This window comes from Coturnix japonica, chromosome 3 (assembly GCF_001577835.2).
Source record: "Coturnix japonica isolate 7356 chromosome 3, Coturnix japonica 2.1, whole genome shotgun sequence".
In the NCBI taxonomy this organism is placed as follows: Eukaryota; Metazoa; Chordata; class Aves; order Galliformes; family Phasianidae; genus Coturnix; species Coturnix japonica.
In genome coordinates, this window is record NC_029518.1 from 60,814,931 (window position 1) to 60,835,418 (window position 20,488).

The 20,488-nt window shown below is 35.8% G+C and overlaps 1 protein-coding gene across 2 annotated transcripts; it reads left to right on the forward strand.

The window, feature by feature from the left end:
• The first annotated feature begins 12 nt into the window (after positions 1-12).
• LOC107311846 (adenylate kinase 9) lies at positions 13-20,171 on the forward strand. Of its 2 annotated transcripts, XM_032443323.1 has the most exons (18): positions 13-113; positions 473-602; positions 2,088-2,151; positions 3,584-3,636; positions 3,722-3,818; positions 6,214-6,326; positions 7,747-7,926; positions 8,422-8,547; positions 9,444-9,518; positions 10,983-11,081; positions 12,280-12,419; positions 12,496-12,676; positions 13,117-13,261; positions 13,885-14,018; positions 14,706-14,862; positions 17,241-17,355; positions 17,729-17,796; positions 19,799-20,171. In XM_032443323.1, exons 2-18 carry the CDS (start codon positions 486-488, stop codon positions 20,038-20,040), a joined length of 2,106 nt encoding a protein of 701 aa, XP_032299214.1. In that variant the 5' UTR covers positions 13-113; positions 473-485; the 3' UTR covers positions 20,041-20,171. The 2 variants fall into 2 exon arrangements, with proteins under 2 accessions (XP_032299214.1, XP_032299215.1); XM_032443324.1 differs by lacking the exons at positions 13,885-14,018; positions 14,706-14,862; positions 17,241-17,355; positions 17,729-17,796; positions 19,799-20,171 and adding an exon at positions 13,811-13,839.
• Positions 20,172-20,488: the final 317 nt, after the last annotated feature.

Here is a 20,488-nt window from a genome sequence, read left to right on the forward strand (position 1 = left end):
GGCTATGGGGAAGGGGCGGGGGGTCTCCTGTTGCCGGGTAACGAGGACGCTTACACGTGGTGCAGCCGTTGTAACTTGGGTGCCCCAGGACTGCTGGGGAGCAGAGTTGGGTGGTGAGTGTCGGAACTGCCTTAGAAAAGGCTACAGGCTGTTGGAGAAGCAGCAGGAAAGAAGTTGTCAACATCTGTATGGCAGCAGCTGGAGATGGGGGTGGTTCCAATGCAGAAGCAGCTCCTAGCGCTTGTACACCCTGTATATATGTATATGCTTTGCCTTCTTATAGCACCTTTTGTTACTAAGCAGTTTGCTTTATCACGTTATTATTTTTAAGTATCTGCCATTTTCAGAGAATCATAGAATTTCCCAGGTTGGAAAAGACCTTGAAGATCATCAAGTCAAAGACCTTGAAGATCATCAAGTCATTTTATTTATATGTGAGCTATATTTTGTAACAAGCTTTTTTTCCTTCCAGTCTCAGGTAACTTATGGCTTCCCAAGAAGAAAAACAGTCTCAGCCCTTCACAGATATCTTCAATGAGGATGAAGCTGAAAAATCCTTTCTGTTGTCCAAGCCCGCGTGCATAATAGTCCTTGGAAAGCCTGTAAGATGTCTGATAGAAGTTAACTGTTTTCCTAAGACACACTGCTAGCAGTTTTCCTTTTCCTTTCAAAAGCATTAGTGTAGGGACACTGCAATAAAACAGGGGGCTACTTTTTCATCATCTCTACTTAGCAAATTCTGCAGACTGAGGTAAAGATTCTGCCACATCTAATGAAGCCTGGATGACTATTCAAGTGTGCGAGGAAGTGGTATTCCTGTAATGAAAAGGCACATATTTGGGGTATATCTGAAGTATTAGAAGTTATCCTAATGGCAACTGGATTGTCTTTGTTATTTTACTATTCTAATTTTCAGTAACTTGACAGGTTTAGGTTAGATATTAGGAGGAAGTTTTCCACACAGAGGGTGGTGATGGACTGGAGCAGGTTGCCCAGGGAGGTTGTGGATGCCCCATCCCTGCAGGCATTCAAGGCCAGGCTGGATGTGGCTCTGGGCAGCCTGGTCTAGTGATTGGCAGCCCTGCATATGGTGGGGGGGTTGAAACTGGATGATCATTGTGGTCCTTTTCAACCTAGGTCATGGATAGGAGAGATTCTCCTTTGAAATCATTGCATTCAGCAAATGATTGATATTAACACTAGACAGATTTACAGATTTTTAACAAAGGATTGGAAATGAAGAATCCTGGCCAAGAGGGCAGAGTTTTAAACATTATATTTTTATGATGCTATCTTTTATTTATATGGCTGATGTGTTCACCTAACTTAAGGTGATTTTTAGTGCCATTGAAGCTAATGGCACTTAAGCATGTATTCTCATTACACCATCACCTCTGGAAGATGTGAGCTATGACTGGACTGTGTTTATTGATATAATGTGAACTGAGAGTTTATTTGTCCTTTATTTCTTTTAGTATTTTTCAATCACAATATGTATCTTGGGCATGTGGACAGTCAAAAAAAAAAAAGTCTTCATGAATGCCCTTGACAAAAGGGCATATTCCTTGTGGTGGAAGCTTGTGAGATATGCAAAATCCTATTGAGGTAGACACACTCATAAAGAACTCATTATTCTTGGTTACGTTGGTTCCTCTGAATTAATTTAAAGGATAAAATAAGGATTTTATCTGTATCTAAAACAGATTTGTTGAGCAACTGGGGCAGTTTTTATGTATTCATTGTTTTAGTCAAAGAATACTATCCGTATGTCTCTTAGAAATAACTGAAGAGATTTTCATCATGATTTGCTTTGAGACTGAAGATAATAAATTTCAGTGTTACAGCTTCTCATAGGAATTTATGGGCAAATCATAGCTGAGCTTTAAACAGAATTACTCACTAATAAAGTTAGTACTGTTACTTTTTAGCTACTCAGCTGCGAAGGGCAGTAGCAGTGAATTAGCAATGCTAGAAAGTGTGAAATAAATGGTATTAAAATGAATGTTTATATTTTTCTAGAGCATAGGTCAGAAGTCCTAATCCTGATGGCTGGTTTTAACTGTTTTTATAATATTTTTCTTTTTAAGTGTTCAGGAAAGAAAACATTGGCTGGAAAACTAGCACAAATATGGAAATGCATTTTAATAGAAGGTAAACAAACACTATGTTTGGAACATTGTATTAAATTCATTATACCTTTTGTTTTAGAAGGAGATACGTGTAACCTTATAACCAAATTACATTCCCAGTCCTGTAAAGTGATTCATGTGTTTCTTGTAGTTAATGTGAGGGAACTGATTGAAGTCCAGAGAGCACAGAGATTTTCTGATGCAGACCATGAAAAAATAGAAGGATCTTTCCCTTCTGTGTTTGTTCTGTGTCTAATACAAGGCAGGGATTGAGGGTGGGTTGAGGGGATCAAGGAGGGAGGAGGGAGGGGAGATGTACTCCAAGAAACAGAAGCATGATTTTATATCAGTGTAAGAAATCATCGGAGGAATGTAGCTGGTACTTTCAAGTTTCTAAAACAAAAAACAGCTCAATGGCTTGTTTCAGAAGTCATATCTAAGCTCTCTCATTATGCACTAGAATACAAGATACAATTTCTTCTTAGCTTGGAAGTGTCCTTAAAGCCTATCTGGTTCCAACCCACTGCTGTAGACAGGATTGCCGCCCCCCAGCTCAGCTGCCCAGGGCCCCATCCAACCTGGCCTTGGATGCCTTCAAGGATGGAGCAGCCACAGCTTTTCTGGGCAGCTGTGCCCAGTGCCTTACCACTTCTGAGTAAAGGATGGTAACATCTAACATAAATCTCCCCTCTTTCAATTTAAAGTTATTTCCCCTTTGTTCTGTCACTCTTAGACCATGTAAAAAGTCAGTCTCTCTCCTATTTATAATCTCCCTTCAAGTACTGGAAGGCTGAAATGAGGTCTCCCCACAGCCTTTTCTTCTCCAGACTGAACAATTCAAGCTCCCTCAGTCTGTCTTTGTAGGAGAGGTTCTCCAGTCTCATCAAATTATCTTGGATCACCTCCTCATCTCATGTGTGCCTTAGCATGTCTTCCAGGTGGATCTGCCTCATGATCTTCTCATGCACAGACATGATGCTCACCAGCTTGTGGGTCCCCAGGTCTTCTTTTCTCCCTTTCTTAAAAATGGGAGCAATGTCTCCCTTTTCCCAGTCACCAGGGTCTGCACCTGAAAGCCATGACTTTTCAAATATGATGAAGAATGGGTTGACAGCCACAAAATTATAAGTCTAATTATATAAAAATCTGATATGATGCGTTAATCTTGATATTATGAATTAACCATTTCAATATCCATTTTCATTACATATTTTCTTTAAAATATACACTCAGTATTTTTCACTGTTCTAATAAAAGCCCTCTAGTGGACGTTGTAACATTTCATGTTTCTGTGAAAACACAGGGTTACTTATACATACACATTTGTATGTGGGCCTGCACTGGCATATCTGTATATAAGATATACATGTAAAATAAATTTGTATTTTACATATACATATAAAATAAATGTTATGAATTGTATTAACTTTATTCTATCTGATGTGCTTCTTCAGCTTCGGAAGTAATTCAAACAAATATTAATGAAGGAACAGAATATGGCCTTAAGGTAAGAAGTGTAATCTGACAGTAAATTTTGTCACATTCTTGGCAAATATACATTGCCTAAGGCTATGTTTTGCATTTTACCTTAGTGTCAAGAATTGCTTTACAAAGGTCAAAGTATTTCTGAAGAACTTGTTACAGAAATGATTCTGAAAAAGATTGAGTCACCAGAAGTTGCACATTTTGGTAAGTCTATTTACAGTCTAAACTTCTAAGGATAAGCTAACCACAGTTTTGTCAAACTTTGCACCTCTTACTGCTCAAATATGTGTATATTAAAGTGTAGCCCCTTTGTTGTGCACCTCTGCTTGTGGAACATCTCTAAACAGAGAGTGTATTTAAGGTTTATTTTACCAACATGGGAGTTCAGAATGCATCATTCCAATCCAATGTTAAGTTTATTTTGAGAAGATGAATGTTAAGTGTTGCAATGACTCTCACTGGACAGTGTTATCTGAATATAAAGTCGTGGGATTTAAAATACAAAATTTTGGCTTGAATACTTCTGTAACAATAAATAAATAAATACCAGCAAAATATTTTAAACATTTAAGATACAGAAAAAACAGAAAAGGTTGTTTGAAGTGTGAGGTTGTAAAGTAGAGAAAGTAGAATATTTTTCTAGTACAGACTTTAATTTGAAGTGTCCATTATAGAAAAGAGTCAGTAATACTGCCAAGAACATGTCAAATTTCTACTGCTATGAAAGCCAGCAAGTTTCAGTAAGCTTTTAAAGTTTTTGTTCCTTCTCTGGACCAAGACTCAACATTCTATAAAAGAAGCAGTCTTACCTGGTGAAGCCAGGCTTTAGGAACAGTAGGCGAAAGACAGATAAATAGGGAGGAAGTAGAAAAAAAGGAGGTGATGGGGAATGAGACATTTGAATGAAGCAGGAGTAGCAAAAATGCTATTATTCTGTAAGGTCAGGACTTTATTAAAAGCCTGAAGAGAAGATTGTGTAATGTGATTTTTTTTCTCTGAATCAGTCTGATGATAAATATCTAAGATGTGTGTATAACAGAAGACCACAGAGATCCTACAGACTGTAAACATGAGGTCAGTAAAGGTTTGGTTCCTGTAGTCAAGCCAATTATTATATTACAGATCCCCAAAATGGGGATGTAGTAGAACAGCCTATGTCCTTGCTATTTTTTCTAATAACTAGACCTCATCTCCAGAACCAATTTTTGTTAAGTATTTTCTAGCTCTAATTACTTTTTATTTGGTAGCTATTATCTTAATATAGGTTGTTTTAAAAATAATGCCTTCTATTTATTTCCATGGAAACTACAACAGATACAAAGAGCCCTATTTGATACTCTATTTGATAGAGAATATTCTCAGCTACAAGGCACTATTTTTCAGCATAAGCACCACCATTACGTATGTGTTTTCACCGGATGAACAAAAGCCTGCATGTCACACTCATAAAAATCTGCACCAGTGGAGATGACCCACTGTTGCTGTCATCACTGCTGAAATGCACCACCCACTGCCTCACTGTGCTCACATCCACTGTTTGGTCTCCATGAACATTCAGAAAGCATTGATGAATGTCACTAGGTGGCAATTCTTCCAAGTGGAAGAATTCAATAACCTACCTTTGCTTCATCTGCATTTCCATGTCAGATTCCATTCTGTCAGACTGCCCTTCTACTGCCATCCATCATACAGCAACAAAACACAATGCAGTATTGGTATGAAAGTTGAACTTCTACTGCCATACCACCAACATCCGCCTCTGACATTGTGGACCAACATAACAAAATAGAAGACATTACTTTCTTGGCTGTTGTTATTTTTTTCTCATTCTAAGGTCTTTCCCATCATTTTCTAATCTTTCATGTTTCTTTTCCAGCTGATTCCTTTTTTCCTCAAAATCTCCTAGTAATCTCCTGGTAGTTAAAGTACTTCCCCAGGAACTTGAAGCCATGTGTGCTAATATTTCTGGGGCAGTGCATACTAATCCTAAGAAAAATGTATCATTATGACTACGCCTGTCATATATAGTCAGTGGCTTTCCTGAAAAGGACTCAACATTGTTGATCCTGATGGTATGGATGCTTGCTGAGTTGTTATATATATGGTGTGCACAGTGCCTCCTCTTGAGAGGATTTAACACCCAGGAGCACTGTGTATATTCCACAGAGGAATTCAGACTCCTTTTATTTCCAATGCAAGCAACGGCTTTTAAAGGCTATTGTGGCTATTTTTGCAATGTCTTTCACAATGCCTCCTAGTGGCAAAAAATGGGCCCCAAAAGCTTATTTCCCTTTAATCACTACAACATGAGTTAGGTACATGAAGTAGATTGTCTGAATCCGATGCTTAATGTCTACATATTTCTTATATTTCACAACTGAGTTAAAAGGCTTTCAGAGTCCTATATTATGTTGAAACCAATACATTTATGTATCTGTTTAATTTGGAGGAGACATAGGTGCATATTGTTTTTTAACAGTGTTGTGTACATGGTTTAAACTTGTGCCACTATGTAGGTGTTACTTCTGAAGGAGGTAAGTAAAACTATGTGTATATTTGTAATAACTTTCTAAAAGATTTGTTAATATGTACTCTGCAGGTTATGTTCTCAGTGGATTTCCTTCTCTCTCAGAGGAATATATGACTGTTTCACAGCAAATGGAAAAAATAAGAAATCTGAAATTAAAACCAGATTTCCTGATTAACATTAAGGTAATGGAACCTTCAATAACTTGCTAGTCATTTGCCTAATTATTAGAAGACTTACATATTGCATAAGTCAGAAGATAGTATTTTTTCCTATGCTTTTGAATATAGCATTTATTGAGAAGTAATTAATTAATCTCTTTTATAGTGGAATGAAATTCCACTAGTTTGTTCTGTTATAAGCACTAATCATGTAAAATAAGGAGTATTTCTTATAACTGAGTCATAGTAGATATAGTAGATCACTCTAGAACAATTAAATACTGTCATTACAGACAAATCTAGAGAAGTTTTGTCTTTCCAACAAAAGTGACAGAAAACCTTCAAAAAAAGAATCGTATCTGACCAAATTTCTTCTTCCCTGTTTCACAATGTGCTATGTCATATGGCAGTCAGCGTCAGCCATAAGTCACTTAGAGTGGAAATATAGAAATGTCCTGAAGTACTGTTGTATTTCAAGGAATACTTTAGGTAATGTGTGTAGTATGACTTTTGCTAGCAATGTGATCTCAGAAGCTCTGTCTCCCTCTGTAGAAATTGACTTTCCCTTTTGAGTTCAGTGACTGCAACGTTTTCTTGTTATCCCAGATTTTTCACTCATGTTTGAAGGATAAATTTTAGTAACTCAGAAGGGAAGAAAAATTATTTATCACATTCTACCTATAGTTCCACAGTAGAATTTTAAGATATCAATTTTAAGGCTACATCCAGATTTACCCATTGTCCTGATTTCTGCCAATACAGTGTTAATAGCAAATAGTTTTTATGAGAACATGAGTTCTATTTTATTTCCAAATCTTTCCCTGATTCCGCTTGGGAAGGGGGGAAGGAGTGATCAAAGAACTCTGTGATGCTTACCTGCCAGCCAGGTTAAACCACAAGATCTGTGTTTAATGTTAAACTAATATATTCTGCAGGGATTTTTACAGAAAAACCCATGCTTATACTTCCAGAGCTTCAAACTGCTGAAAATCCTTAACCTCTGAGACAACAGCACTATGTTTTTGGTAACAGTAAAGATCTACAAGGTCAGAGGTACCTACTAAAATTGATTTAATCTTGCTCAAGTCAAAACCTCTTTAGCACTGACTGCAAGAGCAATCAGAAGCCTGTCTGCAAAAGATTTATTCCTGAACTACAGCTGCAAATAACTTAATATGGCAAAATGTACTCAAGTAGTAGCTGCATTGATGATACAAAATGAAAAATGCTGAAGGGGTAAAGCTTATTAAATATTTTATTTTTGCACCAAGTAACTTTGCTGTTGGTGACTGTTTTTATTTGTCAAGAATTTGTTAAAGAAGAAGTTTAGGAATCCAAGTATTTGCCAAAGAGTTTCCCATTCCCCATATTCTGCAGGTTTAGGAAGCATAATATGATTATAACAGTACACTAAATACGTTTCCCTTTACATATTCCTTGCTAGTGTTCAGACTATGACTTATGTCAAAGAGTATCAGGACAAAGGCAACGCCCTGATTCAGGGGAAATATATCAGAGGAACCAGTGGGATCCCAGTCTAATAGAAAAACAAAAGAAAAATAGAGATCAGCCTGAAGAGGAGAATGAAGAAGATGAAGCTGAAGCTGAAGAGATGGAAGAAGAGGTAAGTAATGCTAATTTCTAAAAAGTGTAAAGTATTAAAATGTACTGCAGATAAAGCAGAACAAATTCCAACATTCTAAAATATCACCATACTAGATTATGAACTAATTTTGCTGAGCTCTAATCTTAATTCAGTTTCTGTTCTTCCTTACTCAATGTAGGGTAATGTTAAAATGATAGGCAATATAAACTTGTTTTCTGGATTTGGTGTTAGACTACTCCAAATAGAATTTGTGTATTTTCATAAAGTAATTCATTTTAAATTTGGGTTGGATTCTAATTCTGGACACAGACTTACCTGTGCAAGTTCCAGTCACATGACTCTCAATTTTCAGGAACTGCACTTCATCAGGAGTAGGATCACTGCCAATAATAACTGGGCACTTGTTGGGGTACTCCAGAGAATTATTATATTTACTTCTGGCTGTAGACAAAGTTTAGTTTAGTACATTATTTCTTTTCTTTACACTGAAATATTTAACTTTTGCTTCCTCAGACTGAGCAAGATTCACTTAAGATGTCAGAAATGATTGATCAATTAGTGCAAAGACCAGAAGACATGCTTGAAAATATAAAGGAAAGAGTTGGCTTGTATAAAGATACAATGCTTCGTTCTTTAGAAGTAAGAAAAAGAAACAAAACCTCATGATGATTCTTAACTTTTTTGTTTAAAATATCATACAGTATTTTGAGTTTTCCTTTGATTGTTTGTTTGTTTGCTTTATTTGAGATATTTAATGGCAATTTGAGACATTTACTGTTGATGAGCACAAGGCACACTTCAACATTTCCCCAAGTTCTGAATCACAGAATCACAGAATCACACAGAATGACCCGGGTTGGAAGGGACCTCAAGGATCATGTAGTTCCAACCCCCCTGCCTGGCAGGGCCACCAAACATACACCTTTACTAGATCAGGTTGCCCAGGGCCCCGTCCAACCTGGTCTTGAACATCTCCAAGGACGGGGCATCCACAACCTCCCTGGGCAGCCTGTTCCAGGGCCTAACCACTCTCCTAGTGAAGAACTTCCCCCTAACATCCAACCTAAATCTTCCCTCTTTTAACTTAAAACCATTTCCCCGTGTCCTTCTATTGTCAGCCCTTTCGAAGTGTTTACTCCCCTCCTGGGAGTAAGTTCCCTTCAGGTACTGAAAGGCTGCAATGAGGTCACCCCGCAACCTTCTCTTCTCCAGGCTGAACAAGCCCAACTCCCTCAGCCTGTCCTCATAGGGGAGGTGCTCCAGCCCCCTGATCATTTTCGTGGCCCTCCTCTGGACCCTTTCCAAAATCTCAATGTCTTTTTTGTACTGAAATCAATGGTACAAAATTTTCATATCTGATTCTTAATTTTACTCTGGAATCTTGAGATTTTTTAAGACATCAGTTCAAAGAATCTTGATTTTACGGAAATCCCCAGTGGTCCAAGACTTTGATATTTACAGGAACAAAATGAGCTTCAATGTCATTATCTGGTTAACTATACTCAGCTGATGAATGTGTCTTTGTTCTTAAACAGGATTTGATGGCTGAACAAGATTCACAGTATCTTATTGAACTGGATGGAAATCGGGAACCAGATGAACTTCTTGCTGTAAGCTATGTACCAACTTACTCAACTTCCACTAGAAATTAATTTCTCAGTTCTGTGGATTGCTTGCTTTCTTAAGATGTTAACATATTTTTAAGTTCAGTATAAAACTCACCTAATTATTATTATAAAGCATCACCTTTGAAATGTGTACTTCTATTACTCTATAGAACAACTATACAATTTGCAGAGCCCCAGGCTTACATGTATGGTACAGGGCAGTGTTTCCAGGTAGACCACAAACCCTTTTACAGTGTATCCTACCCTTTTTAGTGCTTTATAGCTTGCATTAGTGTCAAGAATAAATACAAGCATGTGATATTAAAACATTTTTGGTATGATATATTTACAGAACTGGCTTAACATGCTGATATCTGAAATAATGACAGAATTTTTATGTCTGATACTGTTTTACAGTGTAATTGAGGACTTCATTATTTTCCCTTTGACAGTTCTGCTGAGTCTTTATACTGAGATTCTTAGCTTTTAACTCAGCTACTTATTCTCCCTATTAAAAATGACAGTGATAAAATTTGATGATAAATAATCTTATCCCCTGCCTCAGCTGTAAGAGTTGCTTTAAGTATGAATCTAAAATATAGAGTTGAAAAGGAAGGGAGAGATTGCCTTTGACAGTGTAGAAGGTGAGCTATTCATGTTCGTTCTGCTCTCCTGTTTGAAATGAATTGAGTAACGTTTTGTATTTAAATTTATTTTTGTATTAATTTATGTTTGACTCCTATGGATCCTATGCATAATAAAGAAAAAAAAAAACAAACACCCACATTAATTTGCACATCCAATATATGAAATTTCATCCTGTATGATTGTGAACATCACAACCAAAGGTTCATACTAAATGCAATAAAGTTGCTTAATGCTTTCCAACTATTTTGCCTATGAATAAGGCAGAAACTATTATGGAACTATTCCATGCATGACAAAATTGGTTTTTCATTTCAAGAACTCTTGCATTCCAGCAAGATTATGTTTAGGAAAAATTTCAATTAAATTCATTATCATTTGATTCTCATTAGCAGGCAGGATTAAGTGTCTTTTTAAACACGTTACCCAAAGTTGTATTACTTTAAACTGTACATAGTATCCTGGTTGCCTAATGACATTTTCCTTCTTCTGCCATCCTCTTGGCATGGAATGGAGTTCATCTGAAAACTTCCACAGCTCTGTAGGAAATAATCCTTCCCAGTCTATTCCTTTGCAATGCTTGGGATTCACAGCACAATGAGGAGATAAAAAGGCCGTGATTCAGCATTTTCCACTGCCTATATCCAAATTGCTTGTTAGAGCTCTTCTGAATAACTATCAGTGCTCCAAGCTAGAAATTGGATCTCAGTGTATATGTGACCATGACATAAATAATAAGTTACAATTTAAAAAACACATTAGGGATCCTGTCAGTTCACAAAAGCAGTTTTGATTGGTACTGAGTCAGTTATTTCTTTTCAGTCAGTGGTAAGTCGACTTCAGTCAATGGATGTTCGAAATGGAGCTCCTATAATTAGGCTTCAGAGTCAGCAAGAAGAAATGCTGGAGGGAGTGGAAAATGTAAGTGTGATTTTTCCGAAATGTGATTGACTGCAATAATAATAATATTTTTTATTTTCTGCAATGAACTTACACTATAATGTCTTTCTTTCATTGCAGCCAGTTTGTTCTGCCATACAATAAGGGCACATTTGCATATTTTGTAGCTTCATTTTCTAGAAATGTGAATTTGAGATAATCGTGGATCTGAAATCCACCTAAAACTTTGAATAGAGACCGGCAATTAATAAAGATAAGCTGGGTGATTTTAATTAAATTTTGGACAAAACATTTGTCTTAGCAGTGAAGGAAGAATAATTTGTTAGAAGAAAATAAACAGTCAATTTAATCTCTTTTAGATTAAATACATTCTGTGTTATTGATCATATCACCTTCTTCTGAAACATCACCAGCTCTGTTGCACACTTATTGGTATTTGGGTAATAGAATGCACATGGGAATAAAGAGAACAGGATTTGTGCAGTAAAAAATGTACTTAAATGTTTTTTTCCTTTTTCTAAACATTCAGTTTGTTTTTCTGTTTGCTCTTGGGCATTGATCAGATATTTTTATTGAACTGTGTATTGCAACTTCAAGATCTATTCTTGATTAGGAAGAGTCAGTAAGAGCTCATTATTTTCTACACAAAAATGTTATTTTAATGCCCAGCTGCATAGATTCTGAAGGTCCTTCAGCAGTTCTTCATAGCCAGCTCTAGTCTATACTATTCTGGGTAAATTAGAGAAAACATAAACTTCAGAATTCACTCCACTAATTGCCTTCTTTATTAGATATATTACATTTAAACTTATCACACAATGTTTCCACATACTTAAAAGGAATATTTTGGCCTTGCTATTTCCTGATCTTGGTCCTTTCTTCATCCCTTTTAGAAGAAAGCTTGGCCATTTTCTGTCTCCATCAATTAATGGCTTATTTGTACCTCTTAGTCTTTTTAAACTTCTGGAAATAATTATTGAATCCTACAGGAACTATTTTAAGTACTTGTTGATTAACTGAAATTTAAAACCTGAATAGTTTATCCTTAACATTGCATTACATTTCTGATATATGCATGTATTTTTTAAAATATTTTTTAAAGCATGATTTGATTTTCTGTTCAGATTTGCTTGCTCTCCAATAAAATATTGCAAAGAACAAGACCCATGTCACTTCATACAAAAATTGCATATGCATTTACTTCCGTTTTAATAAACAGGATGAGCTTCTCCGTGTTCTGTCATCATTCAAGCTAATAGCACCCAGATACCGATGGCGTAGAAGCAGGTGGGGACCAGTATGTCCTGTGGCTCTCAAGAATGGTGATATTGTAATGGGAAACCCAGAGCTGGCTGTCAGGTTAGTGGACTTTGGACTTTGGTTTTATTTCTGTTCTGTAAGACAGCTGTCTAAATTTGTTCTCTTCTGCTTAAAGTTTTCTAGGTAAAATGTACGTGCTGTCATCCCCAGAGGCACTGAAAATGTTCATGTTGAATCCGCGCCCTTACTTGTTACCACCAATGCCAATGCCTCCTTGTAAAGTTCTAGTATTTGGCCCTCCACTGTCAGGGAGAACAACTGTTTGTAAACTAATTGCAAACAAATACAAAGGAAAGGTGGGTTTGTAAATGTCTTATGTAACACAAGTATCAGCTGAGATTTAGGAGTCTGTTAAATACATTCTTATTCTTGTTCTGTCATTAACATACATACTGCAAACATTAACAATCATACTGTAAGTATACATATTATGCAAATAATAATATAGTGAAATTCATTTACATAAAGTACCTATTTTTCTCCTCAATGTCACACAAATGTTTGTCAGTTTACCTGAGCAAAAGAGTATTCTGAATATACAGATGTATAAACTAATTAAATGTAATCACAAATTAGAAAACATTTTATGCACACATTAAAAAAAAACCTCTTAAATTATATGTAAATTTTCTAACATTTACAGAGCATTTCCAAATTCATGTCACTGTCCAGCTGTTGGGTCCAATCTTGTACGTGTCTTCTGTACTATTCATATTTCTTCAAATATTTCCCATAGTTTCTTGATATGGCTGAACTCATTCAATCTCATGTGGAAGAATTAAGAGAAAAAAAAGCTGAGCAAGTGCGAAGGTATGAAATAGAAAAGGCTAAAACAGCAGTGGAAGATAGCTTGGAATCTGAAAAGCAATCGGAAGAACCGGGTGAGTAACATGTTCTGTGGTCTTTTAAGCTCTCTTTGGTATAGGTTATTTAACAGAAATAATTGCTGTCACTAACAAGTGCTCTACATTACTTATAAAGTATTACAGAAATTGTTGTGTTTACTGTGTGTGAAATAAGAATCAAAAGAACATGAAGTGCAGGGAAGCTGGGTAGAACTCAATATTTTTGGTATTATTTATAAATATTCTAAAGTAAATGTTTTCTAAGCTATTTTTGAAAGAACAAATTGATTCTGACTGATGCTGGTCAGAAACTTTCCATTAGAACAACTTTCTGAAAAGCTAATATTTGCAAAATTGAAATTGTCTTCAAGAATGCAGCTTCTATGAACTCCTGAACTAAAGATTTTACACCTTGAGGGAGCCTTCCAAAAATGTTGTCTCAGATTAGACACAAGATTCTCTGTCTCTGGTCTTATCTAGACTTCTTAAGCTGCCTACATATCTGTAGCTTGATGAAAAAATACTATTCTGTAGTATTGCTTACAATGACTGCCACGCTGTACTTCTGCTGTGGTTGCATTTCAGTGCCAAGTAGTTAATTCTGATCAGAGGAGAAATATGAAAATTGTGAAGTGCTTTAAAAAAAACTGTTTTGTTAGAAATGTCAGAGTTAACCGATCTCCACCCAGAAGGTGAAGAGGTGGTGGAAGAAGCTGTGGAAGGGTCATCAGAATCTGAAGATACGCTGTCACCTGAAACATATGCAGAAGTACTGGAGAGAGCTATTGCAGAGGTAAAACTACAAGTACTCTACAGAAAAGCGCTTTCTTTCTAAGAGGAGTCTGTAACATTTTAGACATTATTAATATTATACAATATTAATACTAATATTATTAATAATAATTTTATAGTGTATAAGATCAGTCTGGTCTATATCACATAGTCTGAAAGCTTATGTTGAGTTCATTAGATACTGAGCAAGAGCATGAAAGTCAAATCTATTGAAGACTAATATAAAAATAGTATGTATGTATTATCCTACATCTTCCGAAGTCCCTGGGCTACAAACTATCACAGACTGGGAGAATTTTCTCAGAGAAGTATCACAGTATACTTACCCCATTCTTATATATTTAGTCACTGTTAAAGATCTCAACGTCAGACAAAGTGTTTGAAAATAACTGCATTTGCAGGTTTATCCTAGGTATAAATTTGTGCACTGGTTTGTATGTCTTGAAACTGTTACCTAAACTGTTTATAGGCAGCCCTAGAAAATGATTGATACATCCATCTGTCTTTGTTTAAAATATTTTTAACAAATTCATATGTAAAGTTGTAAATGTGTTTTGTTTTTCTTTTACGTGATATTACAATAAAGAGTGATAACATTTAGGTAGTTATTTGTATCGTACAGTCTTTTTAAAGTGCTCTCAGTCTATATCAGTCTTTTTATGTTACTGAACCTGACATTTTATAACAGCTTATGAAGAAGAATAAAGACAGGTTTCCTGGTGCTCCAGAAAAAGGAGGATGGGTAGTGGATAACTTTCCTTTGTCAGAAGGTCACTGGTCAGCTTTGTCAGAAAGAGGACTTCTGCCTGACACTGTTGTCTGTCTTAAGGATACAGAAACTGGTGGTTAGTAGATGAATATTTATTAAACTTAACCTTATCTCTTTTCTTTTACAAATCTGTTTATAGTCTCCTCTTTACAGTCAGCACTACTAGTAAGTAGCACTGGACTCTCACACACTTTCCCTTGCAGGCTTTTTTATTTTGTGTCTGTCTGGTCACCAGTTTGTAATGTGACTTTTTTCTGCCTATGAAATCATTACCCTGCTTGTAAAAGCAGATTATGGGTTATAGACATTCTCTGCTTAAGAGAAAAGTGGGGAGTACCTGTATGCAGGCATATCTTGTTCCCCATTCTGATGACAAAAAAAAGACTGAGGAACTTCCTACCCAGCTTGATACCATAGCTTAATATCCATGAATTGAGATGAAGAGATTTTACTTTTAAGGTTTCAAGCAAGAAGGAAGGTTGCTACCACATATAAAAAACTAAACAGATTCATGTATTACTATAAGTTTTGCTTGCCAAATCATGTCTTAATGGATTAATTGATTTATATCACACAGCAAGTTTAATTGCCCCATGACAATTTATATAATCATTACTTGCTCAACCCAATCCATTATCAGAATGCCTTTCAGTAGTAAAAACTGCCCTTTCAATGACAAAAAGCACCTTAATTTATGTAGGTGGCATGTAATGAGCTAAAGTTAACGGAGTGTTATTCACAGTAATAAGCAGAACAATATGGTGTAATGTTAATAGCATATATGATTAGTTAACACTAAACTGCAAACAGCAGTACAGTTTTAGCCTTTTCTGTGGGGAAAGGACTGAGGTGGGATAGATGCTTTCAAAATTATTAACAAAAAAGATTAATTATTAATCAGAAAAGATTGACTAGTAGTCTTTATATCAGAGAGTCTGGGCATAAACAACTCATCTTGGGAACCATAGTGATACAGGTCATTGCCCTTCTGTTTTATTTTGGAAAGGGCAGACTTGTGGTCCATTGCAGAGGTTTTCATATGAAGACCTCTCTAGGGCTTTCAAAGTGTGTTCTTTTTTTTCCTGCATTGCACACTTGTCTGCTATTGCTACTAGTTCTCAAAATGTACTTTACAGAATTTATTTTTTTTTTTACTTTATTTTAGTGCTTTACATTCAAGCAAGCCATGACCTGTTTCTCTGGTCAGAGAGTTGGCAGATTCCTTAAAACCTAAGTATAAGCCTTCCCATCTAGAAGTGAGACATGAAATTCAAATTTTATGCTCACATCCCTGATGTTACCTGTTTGAACTAATACTGTCATAGTCTTTATATCACATAGCAATAAAGACTGCTTTCTTAATTGGTTGTGTGTTCCATTTGATTGTACGTTTCAGTAGATTTTAAGCTTGTAACAAAATCTACTGTTCAGTTATTGAAATGATAATGAAACTATAGACTAATTTCATACCTGGAACTGTATCAGACCTTTATAGAAATCAATGTCAATTTTATTTTTCCTCCATGTTTCAGTCAATGGTGGGAGGAAATGATTTAACTTTAAATGATTAAATACATATTTTTACTGTTGCAGCCTGAAACAAGTAATGAGCAAGTTGAATACAAGACATACTATTCGTAGTCTACCATAACAAATCAAAGTGAAATGCAGTACTTGCAACAGCAGACTCCGGATTAAAACACTAAAACAGGACATTGCAAGAATACTGTTCTTTCAACCAGAAGTAGATCAGCTGTCTACAGACCTGATCTGTTAGCAAGCTTATTTCTGGTTAATAATATTTCTGGTTAATCTGTTATTAAACTTTTTATTTAATTCTTATTTCTTTCTGTCCCAAAATAATAATGTAGTACCAAAGTTACCATTTTCTACAGCATTTTGAGTCACTACTTTGTAAACTGCTCCCTGAGGTAACCTAAATTAGCATAGCTGAACTGATTGAAATGAATTTCAGCCACGTAGCCATAAATCATAAGTCTGTTTCCAAAAGTAGAGAAGTCAGTAGAGCTCCTACAATGAACAGCACATTCTTCCTTTCTGTCAACCAGCTTTTGTGGTACATGTATGCATAATCTCTGTATCTTTATTTGAATGTTTTTCATTTGTTTCTTCATAGTTTCTTTTGTACACATCCAAGCAAAATAAATGCCAGAGTAATGAATGATACACGGAAGATAAATCCTCTCAGTGCTCTATTGCCTTGCAATCTTAATCATAACTATGCTGTATCTCAGATTCATTTTATTAGGTGCTTGAAATTGAGAACAAAGCTCTAAAACCCTATGAAACAGAATTATAATATTTCAGTGATGCGTATACCTTTTCCAGGCGTTAAAAAGAAGTCATAGAGTTGTTTATCATTTTTATAGCTTAAAGAATTTCTGGCTTGTACAGCTGCATGCAACTAATTATTGTTATACAATTGTATTGCAGGAGGCTGTATATTACGCAGAACATACTTAGCAAATAAAGACGAATTTGATTCTAAGATTTTGAAAAGACTAGCAGAAGAAGCATTAGAAAAGGAAAAAGAAGAAGAAGAGGAAAGGTAAAATACTCAATGCTGGAACATTTAAAATGACTACAAGACATTTCTGGCTTTACTTTGTATTGGAAGTATCAGTGCATTTATCAATCGGCACAAGTGCACTAAAAATGTATATATTAAGCCTGGTCCTGGCGGATATGTAATAATCAAGTATGGGTTAACTTTGGGTTACTAGGTTAACTATGGGTTTGTAGGGTTAACTATGGGTTAACTACTAGGGTTAACTTTGGGCCGAAGATCATTTTGTTAAATTCATTTTCATCAGCCATTTTGTTACAATGCTACAGTAACATTTTAGAGCTTTAGATTTGATTTTTATTTTGCTTCAGTAGTGTTTATATAAGTCTTAAGAGTAATAATCTTTCAATTAAAGAAGAGAAATACCGGAAATGCTGACATCAGAGGAAGGAGAACAATCTCAAGCGGATGCTGAGGAGAAAGGTGAAAGCATTTATCATTTGACTTTATCTGTGTTTCAAATGATTGAGCAAATAGGTATTTATGCAGATCTTAAAGGTTTGATTTTTATTTTACGTTCAGCAGCTAGAAAAATGATTTCATGTTGCTATCTGTAGACGCTTCACTGATTTGGGCACTCAATTTATGTAGTATTCTTAATGGATGCTGCAGAATAAAGATGTAAATTAAATCAATCAGCACAGTTGTATCTTCCATTAAATATGAAAGGCAGAACTCTCTATCTCCTGTCTAGTAACTTAATTTAAATGGGTTATCAATTATCTTCATACTTCAAACTCATAACAAAAAAGTCTGTATTAGAAAACATTTCTAGAATTTAGCAAAACAGCTAATCAGAAAATGGTGAAATGTGCTTAGCCTCCAGAAAGCTCAGCCTGAAGCAATTAAAGTGAAATTTAAATTTCTTCAGTAGTGGGTGTTAACATCTGTTAGGAGTTGCTGTATCTGGTAGCAACAAACATCACAAGTTTCTGAATTCAGTAACTCACTATAGGTGAGGCTGCTACAGCTCCTGTCAGGAATAAGTACTGTGTGAGGAGTGAGATTTTGGAGGCAGGTTAACTGTCACAAACAAGGTGGATTTTTGTCCCTCAGACAATTGTCAGGTTAGAGTTAATTCCATTTAGTTTCAACACATTTTGATCTCAGTAGTAAAACAAAAGAAAGGTTGCAAGGTTGAACTTTCCTTTTTGTCTTCTTTAATCACTGCCAACTTCTTTAGAAGAAGGTTGTTGTCAGACTTGGAGCTGCTCTCAAGATGAAATACCGTGTACAAGAGTCTGTTTCCACATTAGGAACAAGATTGGAAATTTAATAGGATTTTCTTTCTCTGTTATGATGTCCCTGGGTAGACTAAATTATCACCAAAGACCTGGATCTGAAATTAAAAGAATTAGGTTTTAATATAAAACTTATTCAGAGCTGTGCACATCAGAACAAAAATTACTAATGGTAGAAGTAATAAAGTAATGCACTTGTGCTATCAACACGTGCTAAATCCTCGTCCAGAGAAAAATCATGTTTTCATACGCCTACATTTGATTTCAGTAATCAAACACTGACTCACCAAAACACTTCAGTCCCGTTGCTGTTAGCCTAACATCTTTTATTTCACATGTAGTGCCATCAGCACATTGACTGCAGCTTTTCTCCCATGTGACATGCCTTTCTATAAATATAAATGAATTCTACATGGTTGTTTTTTTATAGAAATTATGTTATAAAAATGAGAATTCAAAAAAAGACCTACTCTGCAGCTGCGGTCATGCTCTTTGGATGTCATTTAAGTGTGCATTTCAGTAACTTCAATCCTTGTAACCTCAGTGGGATGTTGAATTATCTGGGATTTGCTTCAGGACTGAACATATTCAGATTTATAGTACTATCTGTGTTTAAGAGGAAAAAGTAATGGGAAAGGTGCTTACCTGTCTCTTAATGAGATTAAAAGTACATAGGACTGGGTAAATTTATGAAATGTAATTAAATGAGTTGGGAAGCAAAGTTCAACACTGAAAGTGCCTGTGAAGCACACACACACACACACACACACACACACACAGAAAATATTCAGTTTCTCCAGCTCCTGAAAACCATTGTCCCTTTTTCACATTTCATTATTCCAAGCTTAAATTACTTTCAGGAGTTTTTATATTGCTTACGTACTTTTCAGCAGCTTTGTGTGAGTATGTACCATAAGACAGCTATTTAACTTCATGAGAATATATTTGGGGCATTGCAAAAGAATTATACAGCTTCAGTAGAGGTAGAGGGACATTGGGTTCATTCCAACCTTCTGGAGATAAAATTTGTGTATATCTTTCCTACAACGTTTCAGCAATAAAATACTCCACACAATTGATCCTGATCATTAAAGCAAACAGTTGTCATCGTTTAAGACTTTATTTTTTGTATTTTACCCATCAACCTTGCTTTTCTGCTGGAAATTATCCCTTCATTCTCACAGATTCAAGAGGAGCAATGTATGCCTGTGCTTCAGTCAGAGATAGAACAAACCCATGTTCAGACTATGAGACCTGGAGGAGATGGGGAGGTTGTAAATACCTGAAGGAAGGGTGCAATGAGGGCAGAGCCAGGCTCTTTTTAGAGGTACCTAGTGCCAGGACAAGAGGCAAGGGGCACAGACTTCAACACAGGAGGTGCCCTCTGACCATCAGGAAGAATTTCTGTACTGAGCACATCTTCTAAGACTGCCCAGGCATTCTGCTCTGAGTGTCCCTGCTTGAGCAGGGGTTGGGCCAGGTGGACCTAGATGTCCCTCCTAACCTTGGCCCTTCTGTGATTCTGTAATATTGATCCATCCCTTTTCTCACATTACAGATGGTGGAGGATTAAATCAATGTCCATCTCTTTAGTTTTTATTGTTTTTGCTTTTTAATCTTTTTGTGTTATTATATTTAGTAAGTCATTATCAAAAACAATGAAAATAAATGTAATGAAGACTGTACTGTGTATCTGTAACATTTTAGGATGCTTTTTCTTTGAGGAAGAAATGCTTTTTGGATTCGGTTTTAATTATTACATTTACCAAAGAGTTGATGTACGCCTCATTATTCAGCCTGTAAATACATTTGCTTTGTTTATCTTGGCTGGCTTGCATCCTGGTTTACTTTTTTTTCTACCTCTGAACTAAAGC

What these genes read in the sequence shown, in the direction of transcription:
- LOC107311846 (XM_032443323.1), top strand. Translation starts at nt 486, where the DNA reads ATGGCTTCCCAAGAAGAAAAACAGTCTCAGCCCTTCACAGATATCTTC. An exon ending in GAAATGCATTTTAATAGAAG is followed by an intron (nt 2,152 to 3,583) that starts GTAAACAAACAC and finishes GTGCTTCTTCAG; the next exon opens with CTTCGGAAGTAATTCAAACA. An exon ending in AAAGCAATCGGAAGAACCGG is followed by an intron (nt 13,262 to 13,884) that starts GTGAGTAACATG and finishes CTGTTTTGTTAG; the next exon opens with AAATGTCAGAGTTAACCGAT.